At 43.3% G+C, this 15,539-nt stretch overlaps 1 protein-coding gene across 6 annotated transcripts in view; it reads right to left on the bottom strand.

Annotated features, from left to right (window-relative positions):
- Positions 1-3,722: 3,722 nt before the first annotated feature.
- The window catches only part of ILDR2 (immunoglobulin like domain containing receptor 2), an 80,766-nt gene continuing 68,949 nt past the window's right edge, over positions 3,723-15,539 (bottom strand). For 4 of the 6 annotated variants that reach the window (XM_017867619.1, XM_017867617.1, XM_017867620.1 and 1 more), the window contains 2 exons: positions 11,912-12,128; positions 9,152-10,692 (listed from right to left, as the gene is read on the bottom strand). In XM_017867619.1, the coding sequence (XP_017723108.1) occupies positions 9,981-10,692; positions 11,912-12,128 (929 nt within the window). In that variant the 3' untranslated portion in view covers positions 9,152-9,980. Of the gene's footprint in view, positions 8,716-9,151; positions 10,693-11,911; positions 12,129-15,539 lie in introns of those variants that run through there. The other 2 variants (XM_017867618.1, XM_017867622.1) reach the window with 2 other exon arrangements.

Genomic DNA, 15,539 nt, shown 5'->3' with positions numbered 1-15,539 from the left:
TATAATTTTCACCTAAGTGGTGTGATGAGTATGATTAGGATGTCTCTGCCAAGATTTTCTAAGAGAACCTGAAATTAGCCTACTTCTTATTTCTTGAAATGAAAACCTATAAAAATTGGATTAGAATTAGATAATCATAGGGAAAAATGAATTATTTGTTTTGCCTAATTTTAATCCATCCTATGAGTCTAGTCCTTCCTTGTTTTTTTTTGTCTTAATTTTTACCTTTTTGTGGAGAATGGGGTCTTGCTACACTGCCCAGGCAGGTCTTGAACTCCTGGCTCAAGCTATCCTTCCACCTTTGTCTCCCTAACTGTTGGGACTTCAGGTGTGAGCCACAGTGCCCAGTCTTCCTTGCCTCTTGAATGAAATCTATATCTATAATTTATTTGGCCACTCTTAACAATTAAGAGCCTTCTGTTCACTTTTAAACCCTAAAATAGTCTATGTCTATAATTAAGACAGCTATTCTCTTATATTATCAAACTCTAAAGAATATGTAAAGTTAAAGCCTCTTGCCCTCCCCATCTTAAGTTTTTGTTTGCAGTCTAGAGGTTGCATTAGAAAGAAGTGCATGTATGTGTGCGTTTTTCATTTTTTCCCATTTAGCACACTTATTTCTCCTTTACTCAATCATTCATTCTTCCTAGGTCCCCCGGGGTTGCTGTGTATCTATAGAGTCATCATGGAGAAACGGAAGGCAGATAAGGAGCAGGAAAGGTTTTTCTTGACGGCACAATGTAATATGGCATTGCACCACACATGAGCTTACAATAAAAACCTATAAAACCCATAAACAAACAAAACACTGTGAATGAAAGTTAGCAGAAGTAACAAACTCTAAAATTAGACCCATAAAGACTGTAGATATTGGAATTACTGGATGTAAAATTTTAAGTTAGTATCTTTAAGATATTCAGATAAATAAGGGGCACTGTAAAAAAAAAAAAAAAAAAAGAGTAAGCCACAGACACTATCAACAGGGACTATGCAGATTTGAAAAAGAACTAAACTCCTAGAAATGAAATATATATTAATTAAAATTAAAACTCAAAGAAAGGAGATTAGAGGTAGCTGAAAAGAAAATTAGTGAGCTGGAAGATAAACCTGAAGAAATTTACCTGAATAGGGAACAGAAGACACAAAGAAAGGAAATACAAAATATAGATTAAACAATATGAGGCATAGAATGAAAAAAAATCTAACACTTAATTGGAATTCTCAAGAGAGAGTTTAAAAAGAAGAGGAAATATTTGATGTGTTAATAGCTGAGAGTTTTCCATATTTAATGGGAAATCCAATCCACGGATTTAAGAAACACCACAAATCCTAATCTGGATAAATAAAAAGAAATCCACACCTGGTCACATGTTAATTAAACCAAAGAACACTAGAGACAAAAAAAAAAAAATCTTTAAAACAGCCAGAGAGATAAGACAGATTAGGAAGGATAATTAAACTGGTAATTAATTGACTTCTCAAAAGCAAAAATAAAAGTCAGAAGGGAGTGTAATAATAACTTCAATATCCTGAAAGAAAATAACTATCAATCTAGAATCATAACCAGTGAAATTATCTTTCAAGAACAAGAATGAAATAAAGACTTTTAAATCAACAAAGACTGATGAGTATCCTACCAACAAATCATTACTGAAGTAAGCTTCCTTCAAAAAGAAAATATTTCAAAAGGAAGATCTGAAATACAGGAAAAAAAGATGTGCAGAAAAAACATGTGGGTGATTCTAAACAAATACTTTATAAATAAAACAAAATATTTTATAAAGCTGAAAAACCAAGATGGAATTAAAACATTAGACAAAATAATACAAAATCCAGAGGAGGTAATCAGACTTAAACTGTTTTAGAGTCTGTCGTTAAGTTAAATCTACATGTTAACATTTTTAAGTTAACTACTTAAAGAAAAAAATTGAGCCCAGATGCTTCAAGGAAAAACAGATTTTCTGCTTGACAAGGCCCCTAAAATTTGGAATTCCCTTGAGAGGGCTTAGCCATCCAAAACAGGATTAATAGTCCTCTGAGATATTTATCAATTCTTTTGCTAACAAAGGTTTTTAATTACCTCCTCTTAATTATGGTGCTGTGGAATTTCTCAAATCTTTACAGAACTTAAAATGTCCTCCCATGAATAGCTTCCTTCCTGCCTTCCTCAAGTGTAATTTCTAGCAGGCACATGCTTGTGCCCGTCTTGGAAATGAGCTAGGTACCATCACCTTGGTTATCCAACCACCTTTCCTACCCCTCATCTCCTTCTGAATGTTACACAGTCTGTGGAGAGCAGTAAGAGTGACAACAGAATTTATCTAACTTATTACAGTCTATAAAAACATACCTTTTGCTCTGTCAGTACCAGCCCCCTCTGTAACCCCGCAATATGTATTCCTCTATTACTGTACTTACAACAATCAGAGGAGGACATGTATCATATGATTCTTTCTCTTGCTGAGGCCATTGAATGTCAGCTCATGATTAACTATAGTTGTGTTAATTATGAGTTCTTGGTAACAAATGTAGGTAAGAATTCTTTATTTAGTTTAAAACATTACAACCAAATTCAATTTGTATGTCTGACACAGAAAAAAAAGGTCACGGACGACAGTAATACAAACATTTCAGTTTTGATGTCACAAGGCACAAAAACAACGGACAGGTGGCCCTCACGAAGCTAATTTCTCACCCTTCTCTTTCCCACTCTTCTATTCCCTTGTTCTTTATTCTCACAAAGCAAATTTCTTATGCAGTGGTGTCTAATACTTTTGCTAATAAAACGGCTTTTCCTTAAAGTCAAGGTAAAAGAGAAGCTATTTGTGTCTCTTTTGGCCTTCCCAGAAGAAATGAGTCAGACTAGTTACTTCATGTCCAGCCCTACCAAGAAACTCTTAAGAAAATTTAACTAAACTACTATATCTTTTCCTTCTCACATTCCTTGTCTCTCTATATCTAATCCCTCTTAGTTCTACTTAAAAATCTTAAAATGTAGTGAAGATGCCAGATTTTTGCTGTTAAGCAGCTTCTGCCCGGAATTCTGAATCCAGATGAATCTGTAGTTTCACTTAGAAACTTCTCTGCAAGGATTCCCCAGAAAACCTAAAGCACATATTGCCCCTCACAGCACAGCTAATGAAAATGAGGCTCTCAGCTGGGTTCAGTGGCTCATGTCTGCAATACCAGCACTTTAGGCAGCCAAGGTGGGAGGATCACTTGAGGCCAGGAGTTTGAGACAAGCCTGGGAAACACAGCTAGACCCCATCTCTACAAACAAACATACAAAAAAATTAGCTGGACATGGTGGCACATACCTGTAGTCCTACCTACTTGGGAGGTTGAGGGAGGAGGACTGCTTGAGCCCAGGACTTTGAGACTGCAGTGAGCTGATACTACCACTGCACTGCACTGTAGCATGGGCCACAGAGCAAGACCCTGTCTCAAAAAAAAAAAAAAGAAAAGAAAAAGAAATTGAAACTTTCCTTGAGTGAAGCCACAACTCCCTCTTAGATTAGCACTTGAGGAATGAATGGTGCTTAGCTGGATGAAGCAGCAACAGTGTCTGTCTTCATAGAGCTTCACCACATCCATGACATATGAACAAGCATCAAGTGTATGGCTCTTCTCACCTGATGTCTGGCTGTGAAGAGAAACTGGAATCAGAATATCCAGATTCCAGTCCCATGGGTATTTAAGGAATTGGAAAGATCCCTAGACAAGACAGTCAGAAGGCCTGGCTTTATAATTTTAAAAACCATTTGACTACGGACAAGTCACTTAGTATTTTTCAACCTCAGTTTTACATTCTATGTAACGAGACCACAACATCTGCCCTGCCTCTATCACAGGAGTTGATGCTGGGATGAAATGAAAGTGTTCTGTAAACAGTAATATATCATAAAAATAACACAAATATTATTAGTATTAACCTTCTCCCCTTCAAATAGTGCTAAAGCTCAGGCTGCTGCTTAAAGCAGCTTAACATTGCCCTTGTGCCACTCTGATGTTAAAAGCCCCTTCTTCAAGCTTCATAGATCAGTTTACCAGATGACTAGGAGGTAGGATACCGGCAGAAAAAAGCCAGGCACTTTTTCCTTCTACGACTTTAAGTAGGGGCCCCCTATTTTAGTGAATTTGGATTTCTACATCCTATCAATCAATTTCAGACTTCCATTAACATGCTGGAGGCATTTAAATCTGATTTTGGAAGGATATATAATGAGGACTTTTATTATTCTTGTCCACCCAACTTTGGGTAAGACCAAAGTGGAAGTGCTATTGGCCAGTCATCCTTATAATTTGTATGCTTTATAAAATGATTGAGTTTTTCCATTTCCCCAATGGCATCTTTTCCTTCTATTCATGATTTAAGTTTTGCTAAAAATATATCAAGGGAATGAGAAAATTACCTGTAATTCTTGTTGTCTGTTCTGAGACTGTCACAATAGATCACTATTCTGGGAATGGAAATATCTACAACAGGCTCCCTGGGAGTGCTCCTGACACTCCTTTCTCTCTGCCTGTTTTCCCACTACCACTACCATACTCTGGTGAGCCCATCCACGTCACAGCCAGACTTCTGAGAGACTCACCGCAGCCAGCCCCAAAGGAGTGAGAGGGACCTCACCAGGACATCTGAAGAAAAAAATTCTAAGGCCCAAGGAAGCCTCAGGACCAGCTGTTTGGAGTACACCAGAGGTATGACTTAGTGCAACAATTTCCAAATGCATCTGATCTCAGGAGTCTCCTGGAATGCATATTAAAAATATGAAGTCTGGCTCTAGACCCACCCAATCAATCTCCAAGGCAGGGTCCAACAATACCTTTTTAACAGCAGCAATCAAGTTAATTCTTATGGTTAGGCAATTTTGGGAAACACTGATCAGCAGAAAAGATCCAGAGGTTGGGAGTCTAAAGACCTAATAGGTTTGTGACTTCATTAATGGCAGTGATGGTTTCTTCACCTATTAAAAAAAAATTGGGTGGGGGGGGGTGGTAAATTACAACAATATCTGTGACTTCAGCTTCTCTCAAAGGCAAGATCTGATCAGATTACCTATGGAGAAATTTTGTGGACTATTCCAAAATATTTACAGATGTGGTCAGGTGCCTTGGGTTTGGGTGGCAGCCTTTTCCCATCTCCAGTATGCCTAATCCTATGTCAAGTGCACAGTGAGGATCATGAGACGGGGGATGAGAGACCTAGCATCTCCGTGAGACCTGCCCTGTGTTGGCAAAGATGGGACCTGAGCTCCCCTGTGAGCATGCTCGGATGGAATAGCTGACATGCGCCAAGTCCATGGCCATTGTCTCCAACTTCCTAATGAATCCATGCATGGCCTAGAGAAGCAGCTCATCTACCAGGGGATACCTCCTTGCCACCTGCATCCACACTCCCTCCTCCAGCATGTTCCTGACTCAGTAGTGACTCACAGGCAAGTACAGCAGCTTATGCATCATCCCTCTGGGACCCCTGCTGCTCACCCTTTCCTGATCCTAATTCACCTCTTTTCAGTTCAGACTTTTGAATACTGGCTTTTCAGATCACCGAGCATATATTTAAATAGGATGATGGACAAACACATACAACACTTTAATATCAAAGTATTCCCATTTAAGTTTTTTAAAAAACTAAATCTCTGGGTTTATTATAATTTATTCATAGCACTATTTCATACTCTATGTATAAAATCTCCTTTCTTGAGCATGTCTTATTTCCCCTATTAAATTACAGGGTCCTAGTGGACAGAGATTATGTCTTACACAAGATTTACTTTGTACCCCAATAAAACCTAGGAAAGAAGCTAACAAATATAACCATTTCCTATGCAGGACACACTATTCAAGGGAGAAGAAACAAAAGGACACACAGAGGAAAGTCAGGGGTGCTGAGGACAGCAAGCTTTGATTTGTCAACTCAGCCTTAACTCCTGTCCATATACCCAGAAACAACTGCCTTTTCTTTCTACTGAAGGCCTGGAAGTCTGAATGATTTATGCAGTTCTACAAAGGACAACCTGGTCCCAACTCCCAAGGTTAATTCAGTAGCCTGCTATTTTCTTTGTATTTTTCAGTCTATCCATAGTTTTGTTGTCTTTGGAATTGCAGGTTTCCAATTTTAATAATTCTTTAATCCTTTCCCATTGCTACCCTCAACCTTCACCAAAATCATACGTCTTTAGCTTTTTAAAAAAAACATTATTTTTGGTCTCTGCAGCTGGTGCTATGAGGCTCTTTGGTGGTGAAAAGCCTGACACAGTGCTCAGTATAAAGCAATAATAGCTACCACAGCTACCCAATATTCTCCAAAATTGCCTGAGCAAGTTGAAATCCAAAGCTGGTGACTAAGAAACGTTTTTTGTCATCTTTTCCATCTGAACTGGGGTCCAAACAGACAGGCTAGACCTAGGCTTTCAGCGGCCAGGGACACCAGCAAGTCTAAAACTCAGCACCAGGGTTATGGCTTGTGTCTTCCAGCCCTTGGAAGTACCAGCACTGGGTTCAACTGTTTTCCTGATTTCTCTGGGACTGGCCAAAGCAACAGGGAAATTCTTTCGTAGGTCAATTCTCCAAGCAATGACACATACCAGCTCATCCCTCCGACCCTCACCCAGCCACTTTTTTATTTCATTGCAAACATAGGACGTTTTCTGGAAATGTCATGAAGTACAAATGGATACTAGAGGAATGGTACTCTGAGAATAGGGTCTAGCTCCAGTAAGGTGGCTCTGGAGAAGACCAAAAAGATGTTAAAGAACAGACCTTCTTCAGAGGTTGTCCACAGATCCATAGACAGGGAAGAAACCACTGCTGGATTAAGGGATAGCAAAGTCAAGCATCATCCTCCACGGATTTGACCCAAACATGTACCCCACAAGAATGCAGGGTGAAAAGTTTTGATAAAAATCTGTCAACAAAAGCGGAGGCTATGAGAAACACAAGTTTGGATGGAGTAAGGGGTTCATGGATGAACATTCAGACAAGAACGAGTCAGGTTTGTTCTTGAAGAGAAATTAACATAAAGAATGCATCAACTTCTCATGCCTTGAGTAGGAATCAGAAATTTGGGCTGGGTTCAGCTAGGCAGTTCTTCTGTTGGTATTAGCTGGACTCACTCATATATCTGCAATCAGCTGAAAGTTGATGGGCTGCAGATAGGGTGATGGGGTAACTGGGCCCTTTTCTTTTGTCATGCAGCAGGATAGTCTAGGCTTGTTCACCTGGTGGTAGTTGCAAGGTTCCCAAGGGCAGCAAAAGAGGACAAGCCCCATGCACAAGAACTTTTCAAGTCTCTGCTTGTGTCACATTTGTTGGGCTACTGGCTAAATCAAATCACACAGCCAACTCCAGATTCAAGGGGTAGGAAAAAAAGATGGCACCTCTTGATGAGAAGGAAGTTGTGGCCATTTTTGCTATCTACACAAATGACAAAATCCAGAAATCTAGTTTTGGAATTTAGGCAAAATCTATCATTTAGGCAAGGGTGGGAATAGGAAGTACTCCTTCCTGAGAAAGCAGTATCTCTAATCTCTTGAAAGCAGCCATAGTGGCAGTCTAGTCAGGCCAAATGCTGTATGTTCCACATTCCCCCATGTCCTAGAATGGCAGAACTGGGATGGCAGAAACAATGAATGGTAAGTGAAGCACAAAACCAGAAAAGATTGAGTGAAGTTTGTGGGTGAAATGGTCCACATTCAAAATATAACGAGACGATGTTATTTCCCTCTTAAATTCCTTCTCATTCTTTTCTATATGCATTACTGCTTTCTCCTCTTGTCTCCCTTTTCTCTTTCATGCGTGTATTTTAAGCATTTATCACAAGGCACCCAATGACAATCTAATCCGAGTGCAGAGGGAGGCAGGGCTCTGTGTGTGGCACCAACCTGTGGAAAGTCCAGGAGAGGGGAGGAAGAGAAGAGCCCTTAATGTCTAAGACTCAGATGTTGACATGTGCAGCAGAAAAGGAAAAAGCAGTTTACGTTCTCAGAATGGAAAAGGAAATACCACTTAAGACAGCTTTTCAAAAAGGTATACTCGCTTTTGCTTTGTCCTAGCCACTTAAGAATTGTCATTCAGAACAGCAAATTGAAGTCATTTCTGTGATTGTACCAGAGGTCACTGTCACTGAGCTCACCAAAGGCCTTTTGATTTTAGTGTAACAACAGTCATTGACTAGTGACTGGAAAGTGATGGGGATAAAAGGTATATCTTGACTTGAAGCTATCTTCCCTTGTCAGCAGAAGGCCTTCTTCTAATAGTAGTAATAAATTCTTCTGTCTCTAAGTATAGCACAGGAGGTATAGAAAAGCATACTGTAGGCATAGGCAATTTCTGGAGATTAGCAGTCCAGAGCGAACTCTCTTTCAGAATTGTAAATGGAGTCCTGGTTCTGTTAAGGGAGGAGGATGGGCAGGATAAACACTATAGTTGAGAAACTCTGTATGTAGGAATATTCTCGCACATTCTTGCTTTCTTGGTAAGTTTCTCAAACTAGTTAGATGGGCACAGAGGTTTGAAATCAGCCTCCCTTAAAGGCTGCCTCCCATCCCTTGCCAAAGTAGAGATCAGCAAATCTTCCAAGGTGATGGCCAGAGAAGGTCCCGGGTCTGCTGGCTCTTGGATTTGTGTCTTGTCCCCATAGTCCATTTCTCGTCATCCAGAGAAATGTTGACAACATCAGACCACAAGGGACATCCTGGTTGGAAAATCATTCTAGGAAAGAGCAGAAAGAGCCCAACATTAAGCCACATGCTAGTTAAAGAAAACAACCCGTAACAGATGGCTCTCTGGGCAGAGTCCATAACCTGTTCAGTGCCAGGTACCCCTGACTCTCAGAACCTTTCATTAGACCTGTGATGGTTGATCCCAAGCCTCATAGAGGCTAAAGCCAGCGTACATCTGATAGGCTTAGTTCCATGGTCACAGAATAACTTCTCACCCCCTTTAGGATAACTACTATGTTTAGAACTCCACAACAGCAAGTGTGGTTGGTATTCCATAAACCTGAAATCGCCTGAAAGTTTCTTCCCTACTCATACTACTTTGGTTATTACATTTTTTTATTTAAAGAAAAATAAAATACACTGAATTCCTTTGGAAAGGTTAATTGTATCAAAACTTTTTTCTGTTCATATTCCTTCTCCCCATACTAAACACTAAAGAAAACGTCCAGCTTGGATTCATAAAAAACAGAAGGAGGCAGGGTAATTGCAAAGGGGGAGAAGCAGTTGTGCTTGGAGAGTGATCTCCAAAGCATGGGGGTCAGAGGCACTTGGTACCCCACAATGGACATTTGTGACTGTCCCCCAACCTTTCTCTGAGGTCGAGGGCTCCCATTTTGGGGCTGTGGGACGGAGTAGGCAGCTCTTGGCATTTTGAAAATAATGAAGTCTATATAAGACCACTTACAAAAGAGACAATGAACTGGGTAGGGACTAAAGGATTTCCTTCGCATATACAAGCACAATACAGTTTACACTCCATAAAACATCAAAGGAGGAGACATGAGTTGTCCTTTGCAAACAGCAGTGGCTCTTACCCTTCTCTGGGATGTGGATTCTTGAAAATCTGATGCAAGTTACAAACCCTCGCCCCAAGCAGGGCTGGGGAGGAATGCACATAGAAGCATGCATTGAAGATTCTGCACAGAGACCCCAGAAGCCCACTAAGGGCCGCTGGTGGTGATGGCTCCTGGAATCCTGATACTAAACCCTTCCGAGTTGGTTAAATACCTAATGCTCCCTGTAAAACCATCTACACGCCTTCAACTTTCTTCTTGTTTTTCAACTCTCCCAGCCCTTGCTTCCTTCCTTCATCTGACCCTGGACAGAGTGAGATTGAAAAAGCCCCCAGCCTACCATCCGCGGATGAACTCGCCCAGGCAGGCCCCTGTGGCCTCTCCAGGCAGGGCCCTCCCACCTCGCCACCTCCCCGGCCCCAGGACAGCGACACTGCCCGCCCTGCCTGGCGGCTCCCACTCAGCCCCCTCGGAGGAGGGGAGGCAGATGCAGTCTCACGGTTTTCTTGGCGGGCTCCTTTTTCCTCCTCTTCTCCGAGTTGCTGTGGTAGGGCAGGTCGCGGCCACGGTAGGATGGGCCGCGGGTCAACTCCAGCTCGCTGTAGGGTGGCAGCGCGTCGTCGGATGCGTCCTCCTGGTCGTCCTGCGACGAGCCGGCCTTGTAGGTGCCGGGCGGCGACCACGCATAGTAGGAGGCGCTGCGCGGGCCAAGCTGCGCACTCCGTTTGGACGGCGTCTCCAGGCTGCCGCCTCGGCTGGCGCCCTCAGGCCGCGGCTGCCGCTCCCGTGCGCCGCCCAGGTACGAGTGGTCGTATTTGGGCACGGTGCCCGGCGTGCGGCTCACGAGCCGCGGCAGGTGCGCGTCCTCGGTGGGTCTGCGGCGCGCGGGGCTGAAGGCCCAGCCGCGGTCGGTGTCGGTCAGGGGCTCGCGGCTGCGGCTGCGCTGGCCGTAGTACTCCTCCAGGGAGTCGTCCTGGTAGAAGCTGCCGTGCGCCCGCGACTCCGAGCGCTCGAAGCGGCTCCCGCCCCGCGCCTCGTGGTTGTTGCCTTCGGCCCGACGGGGCCGCTGGCCGTAGGAGTCAGCGAAGGCCGCCAGCTCGTCCATGGAAACGGCCGGCACCCCCGTGGCGAAGTTCTTCCGTGACAGCATCTCGGATTTGGAGCGTGGCTGGCTGCGGGCAGAGGAGGAGGGGGTCAGACGGTCAGTCCCTCCCTCGAGCTCAAGGCAGAGCTCCAAGATTACCAATCGTGTCCTGGGGCTGCGCTCTGGAGACCTCGGCCTGAGCCTTAGCTCCGCTCCAAGCTGGATGAAGCATTCCAGGCTCCTCTCACACCCCAGAACGTCAAGTGGGGGCAACCGAGTCTATCCCACTTGTGTGCCACGCATCAAAATGGAGTCGTGTGGATAGAACATATTCTGTGTCCTATGGAATACCAACACACCGTGGAGCTGCCTTCTGGTCATTACGTTGTGACCTCTCATTGACAGCCACACGTCTCCAACCTCAAAGCCAGCGCAGGTGTCGTCAGTACACACACTTATGGTCCCAGGAATCCCTGTAATGTGTGGTGACACACAGAGAGGCCTTTTCTTCCCTCAGAGCTGAGGGCCAATTTACCTACTGGGGCAGGAGGGGAGAGGGACCCTTGCAATTTGTAAAGGTAAGATGAGTAAAGGTAAGAAGGTAAAGGACAGATGAGTGGTGAAGGTGCTACTTAGGGGGAATAGCAAATCTTAACCTCCCACAATTGTTGTGGGAGACCACATCACCTGGGTAAGTGCCTTAGCACCTGGAAGTTTCCATTTTTCGAGCTTAAAATTGGGGACATTAATAGTAGCTGCCTTTTAGAGTTACGAGAATTAAATGCAAGAGAAGTGTTTGACATTTTATCTTTCATATACCAAATGATCAAAAATGAGGGAGATGGCCAGGCATGATGGCTCACGCCTGTAATCCCAGCACTTTGGGAGGCCGGGGTGGGCGGATCGCTTGAGCTCAGGAGTTCAAGACCAGTCTGGGCAACATGGCAAAAACCTGTCTCTACTGAGAAAAAAAAAAAAAAAAAAAAAAAAAGATGTGAGATGATGGGTGGGATTCTTTAAAGGTTATAGGATAAAAATATGAGAAGGGCAGAGATATATTAATGTTCATTAAAGGGTCTAGGGGACCCATTTCAAAGGTTTTGAATAATTCTACACATGTTGTCACAAGTGTGTCCTGTCTTGACAAATGTGAGATGTTCAATATCCTGTAGAAAGAGAGATGTGTCAGGATAACCTGGAATGGGAGACAGAGATACTACTGGATGGCATCTTCCTTGCCTCTGATCTACCCTGCTTTCCAGCTCCTGCCCCTCACACCGACCAGACCTGCCCCTCACAGCCATCACCTGTGCCTGAAGCTCTCTCGATCCTCTTTGTTATACTCCATGGCTGAGGGCCCGCGGCTTGCCCCACTGCTGCCTCCCATGACACCTGACCAGTAGTCAGGATTGCTCTCCAAGTCCCCAGACACAGGGAACTGCTTGCTTCTCATCTGACGGAAAGATTGGCGGAAATTGCTGTCCTCCTCATGTAGGGAACTGAGTTCTGAGATGGTGTTGTTATCTGCAGGGACAAAACCAGGCATCATAGAACTTTCTATGTGTTACTCTGTGTTCGACAGGAAGGGAATCCTGTTAAGGGCTGAGACCCTAGGCTGCAGGAAACTCCCGCCTCATTCCTGTCCAGGGTGGGTTGTAAACCTGAACTAGTGGTGTTTGCATTCTTAGCTCAGCAGGAATTGGCTCCAGTTTGAAGCCTACTTGCTTATAGAGAGGGAGGTTCCTACATGGTTTGTTCTTGGAATAGGAGAACAAGTTTGTTATTGTTGCACCTAAGGCAGGCTTTCCAGAACTCAGGCTCTCTGTTGCTGGCCTCCTCCTAGTAACATCATCATCCTTGTTCAAATGTTTTCTTCTTCCTTTATAATTCTGTGATGAGCTGTGTTGATCCTAGGCATGTTAAGCCAGAAACAGAAAAAGAGAGACAGAAGCCACAGATCGCAGCATCTTCCTTACTGCTGGCTCAGTCCTAAGATGGACCTTCAGAGCCAATCCCGCCATATGCTGTAGAGGCACCGCATTCTGGCCTCCTTTGGCTGTGCCCCTCCCCAGACAGCAAGAAGTCCACAGAACAGTTGAATAGTCAAGGGGAAACATGTACCTAGTATCCATATACCCACTGCCTTAGCCCATGCTCATCTAGGAACCTGGAAGATCCTGCTCAAGTAGCACCAAGCCTACTTTCAGCACTTGGGCAGACCTCTTCCCCTCTCCCAAAAAATTTTTCCAGGGGTATGTGTCCATGAATGGCTAGGCCAGCATTTTGGAAATATGGGAAGAAAAGGGGGTTGTGCTGTACTTATACCTGTGGGCCTCTACTTATACTCTGGCCCCAGCCCAAAATATAAATGGGGTATCTAGTCACAGCTTTCTAATTTCCTAAAGTGGCCTGATTAGCTTTTTGCAAAAGCAGTTGTGAACAAGGACCAGAATCACAGTCTGGAAAGGAAAAAATAAACAAAAACTCAACTATTTATTTATACAACTTTGAAATGTATTGAATTTCACTGTACTTAAAAAATAAATCTAGTGAATCTATTTGCAATGTAACTGAATCCATTTGTTTTCTAAAATCCTTTAATTAGAACTTCAAAATATTATCAGAAACAACATTTACCAAATTTCAGGCCTACCTGCTGAGTGAGAGGTGGGCCAAGATAAGATGTGGAAATATGTGTCTCAGATTCCCTCTACTTCCCCCACTCGCTATCCCCAAGAGTCCTTGGAGGAACAGGGGATTTTTGCACAAAGATGAGGGAGGGTCTCCCAACACAGCCTCCTAGTTCTGTTTCACCAGGGACACGGCATTTACCATGAATGCCATTCAGTTTAATCGTGCAATCAGTTGATTTTTAATTATAATTTAATGTTTAACCTTTTCTTCCATGTAAAAGAAGGGACTATGCCTATTTTAAGGAAAATAACTCGGATACTATTGATTACTAAAATCTAGAACTTTCCCTTTCTCATGATCCCCATGAATTCCAATATCCCAGGGATCACACAGAAGAGGCTTTTAAAATGTACCAAATGAGCATATTTGGTCACTTTAGGACCCAGGCCACTTTAGGAAATTAGAAAGCTGTGACTAGATACACCTATTTATATTTTCGGGCTGGGGCCAGAGTATAAGTAGAGGCCCACAGGTATAAGTACAGCACAACCCCCTTTTCTTCCCATATTTCCAAAATGCTGGCCTAGCCACTCATGGACACATACCCCTGGAAAAATTTTTTGGGAGAGGGGAAGAGGTCTGCCCAAGTGCTGAAAGTAGGCTTGGTGCTACTTGAGCAGGATCTTCCAGGTTCCTAGATGAGCATGGGCTAAGGCAGTGGGTATATGGATACTAGGTACATGTTTCCCCTTGACTATTCAACTATTCTGTGGACTTCTTGCTGTCTGAAAATGATGAAAAATAGCATTGTTGGCTCAGAACTTTACTAAAACTTCAGGGAATACTTCACTTTTCTCATTTATCTAGATAGTGAGGACGATCTATGTTTCACTATTCACAGTGATGGACTGTCTAAGTTGTATGTTGTGCTAAAATTTCTGCCAAGTTGAACACAAACATCGATCTGCCCCCATATCACAGACATCCATAATGTAACTCTAGGACAGGGGTAAGCAAACTTCATTTTGTTAAGGGCCAGAGAGTAAATATTTTAGGTTTTGCAAGCCACATTGGCACAACTATTCAATTCTGCCACTGTAGCATGAAAGCAGTCATAGATGCAACATAAGTGAATTGGCATGGCTGTATTCCAATAAACCTTTATTTACAAAAATAGGAAGTGGGGCTGGGCATGGTGGTTCATGCCCATAAAATCCCAGCACTTTGTGAGATCAATGAGGGAGGACTGCTTGAGCCCAGAAGTTTGAGACCAGCCTGGGCAACATGGCAAGATCTTCATCTTTATAAAAAATAAAAAAATTAGTTGTGCATGGTACCACACGCCTGTGGTCCCAGTTACTGGGGAGGCTGAAGTGGAAGGATCCCTTGAGCCCAGGAAGTTGAGGCTGCAGTGAGCTGTGTTTGTGCCACTGCACTCCAGCCTGGATAACAGAGCGAGACCTTGTGTCAAAAAAAAAAAAAAAAAAAAAAAAGGAAGTGAAATATATTTGGCCCAGGAGATATAGTTTGCTGAGCCCTGTACTAGAACTTCCCAGACTAAAACATCCCCAAACGACCCCACATTTAGAAGGGCAAAGCAAATGAGGACCATACTGGCTAGCAAATTCATGAGCCTGGACCTCAGACTCAATTCTTACAGAATCTATTATTCTCCTGCCCCAACCTGAAACCATGAGATCCATTTTATAATGAGATTTCAAGATTGCCCACTTCCATGATTCACCCCATGGTTTACTATGTTCTTCAGGAATAGGACTTCTCAAAGTAAACAGTATTCCTATTTTATCTCTATGCAGTTATTATAATATTAACTTGCAGGTTCCAGGAGATCAGGGTTCCAGGTCTGGCACTGGCACTGAGTACTGGCGCCTGTTACTTTCCCTCTCTGCCTTAGTGAAGGGGATGGATTCAACAACCTCAGAATCCCTTTCAGCTCTAGCATTCTAGAAGTCCTATGGTCTCTGAATAGAATGGAGCCATGGAGCCATCCACATTATAGCCATGGAGCCATCCACAGTTAGCTCAAGTGTTTCTTGTGGAAAGAGCACAGGACTGGGAATCAGAAGAGCTGGAATCTTGTCCTAATTGTGTCACCGCATCCCTAGGTTTCTCTTTCCTCATCTGCACACTACAAAGGTTGACCTAGGCCATCTCTAAGATCCCCTTCGACTGTAAGAGTACCTTATGACCAGTAAGCCCCTAGAGGCCATTTTAATCGAGTAGAGAGACAGGAGACATCACCTAAACCAGAATTCTTCCTTTAGTTTTAACCTTAGCTGG

Source organism: Rhinopithecus bieti, unplaced genomic scaffold (assembly GCF_001698545.2).
Source record: "Rhinopithecus bieti isolate Rb0 unplaced genomic scaffold, ASM169854v2 scaffold_3763, whole genome shotgun sequence".
Taxonomy (NCBI): domain Eukaryota; kingdom Metazoa; phylum Chordata; class Mammalia; order Primates; family Cercopithecidae; genus Rhinopithecus; species Rhinopithecus bieti.
The sequence above is the reverse complement of the archived record's forward strand: the minus strand, read 5'-3'. Positions and strand labels throughout refer to the sequence as shown.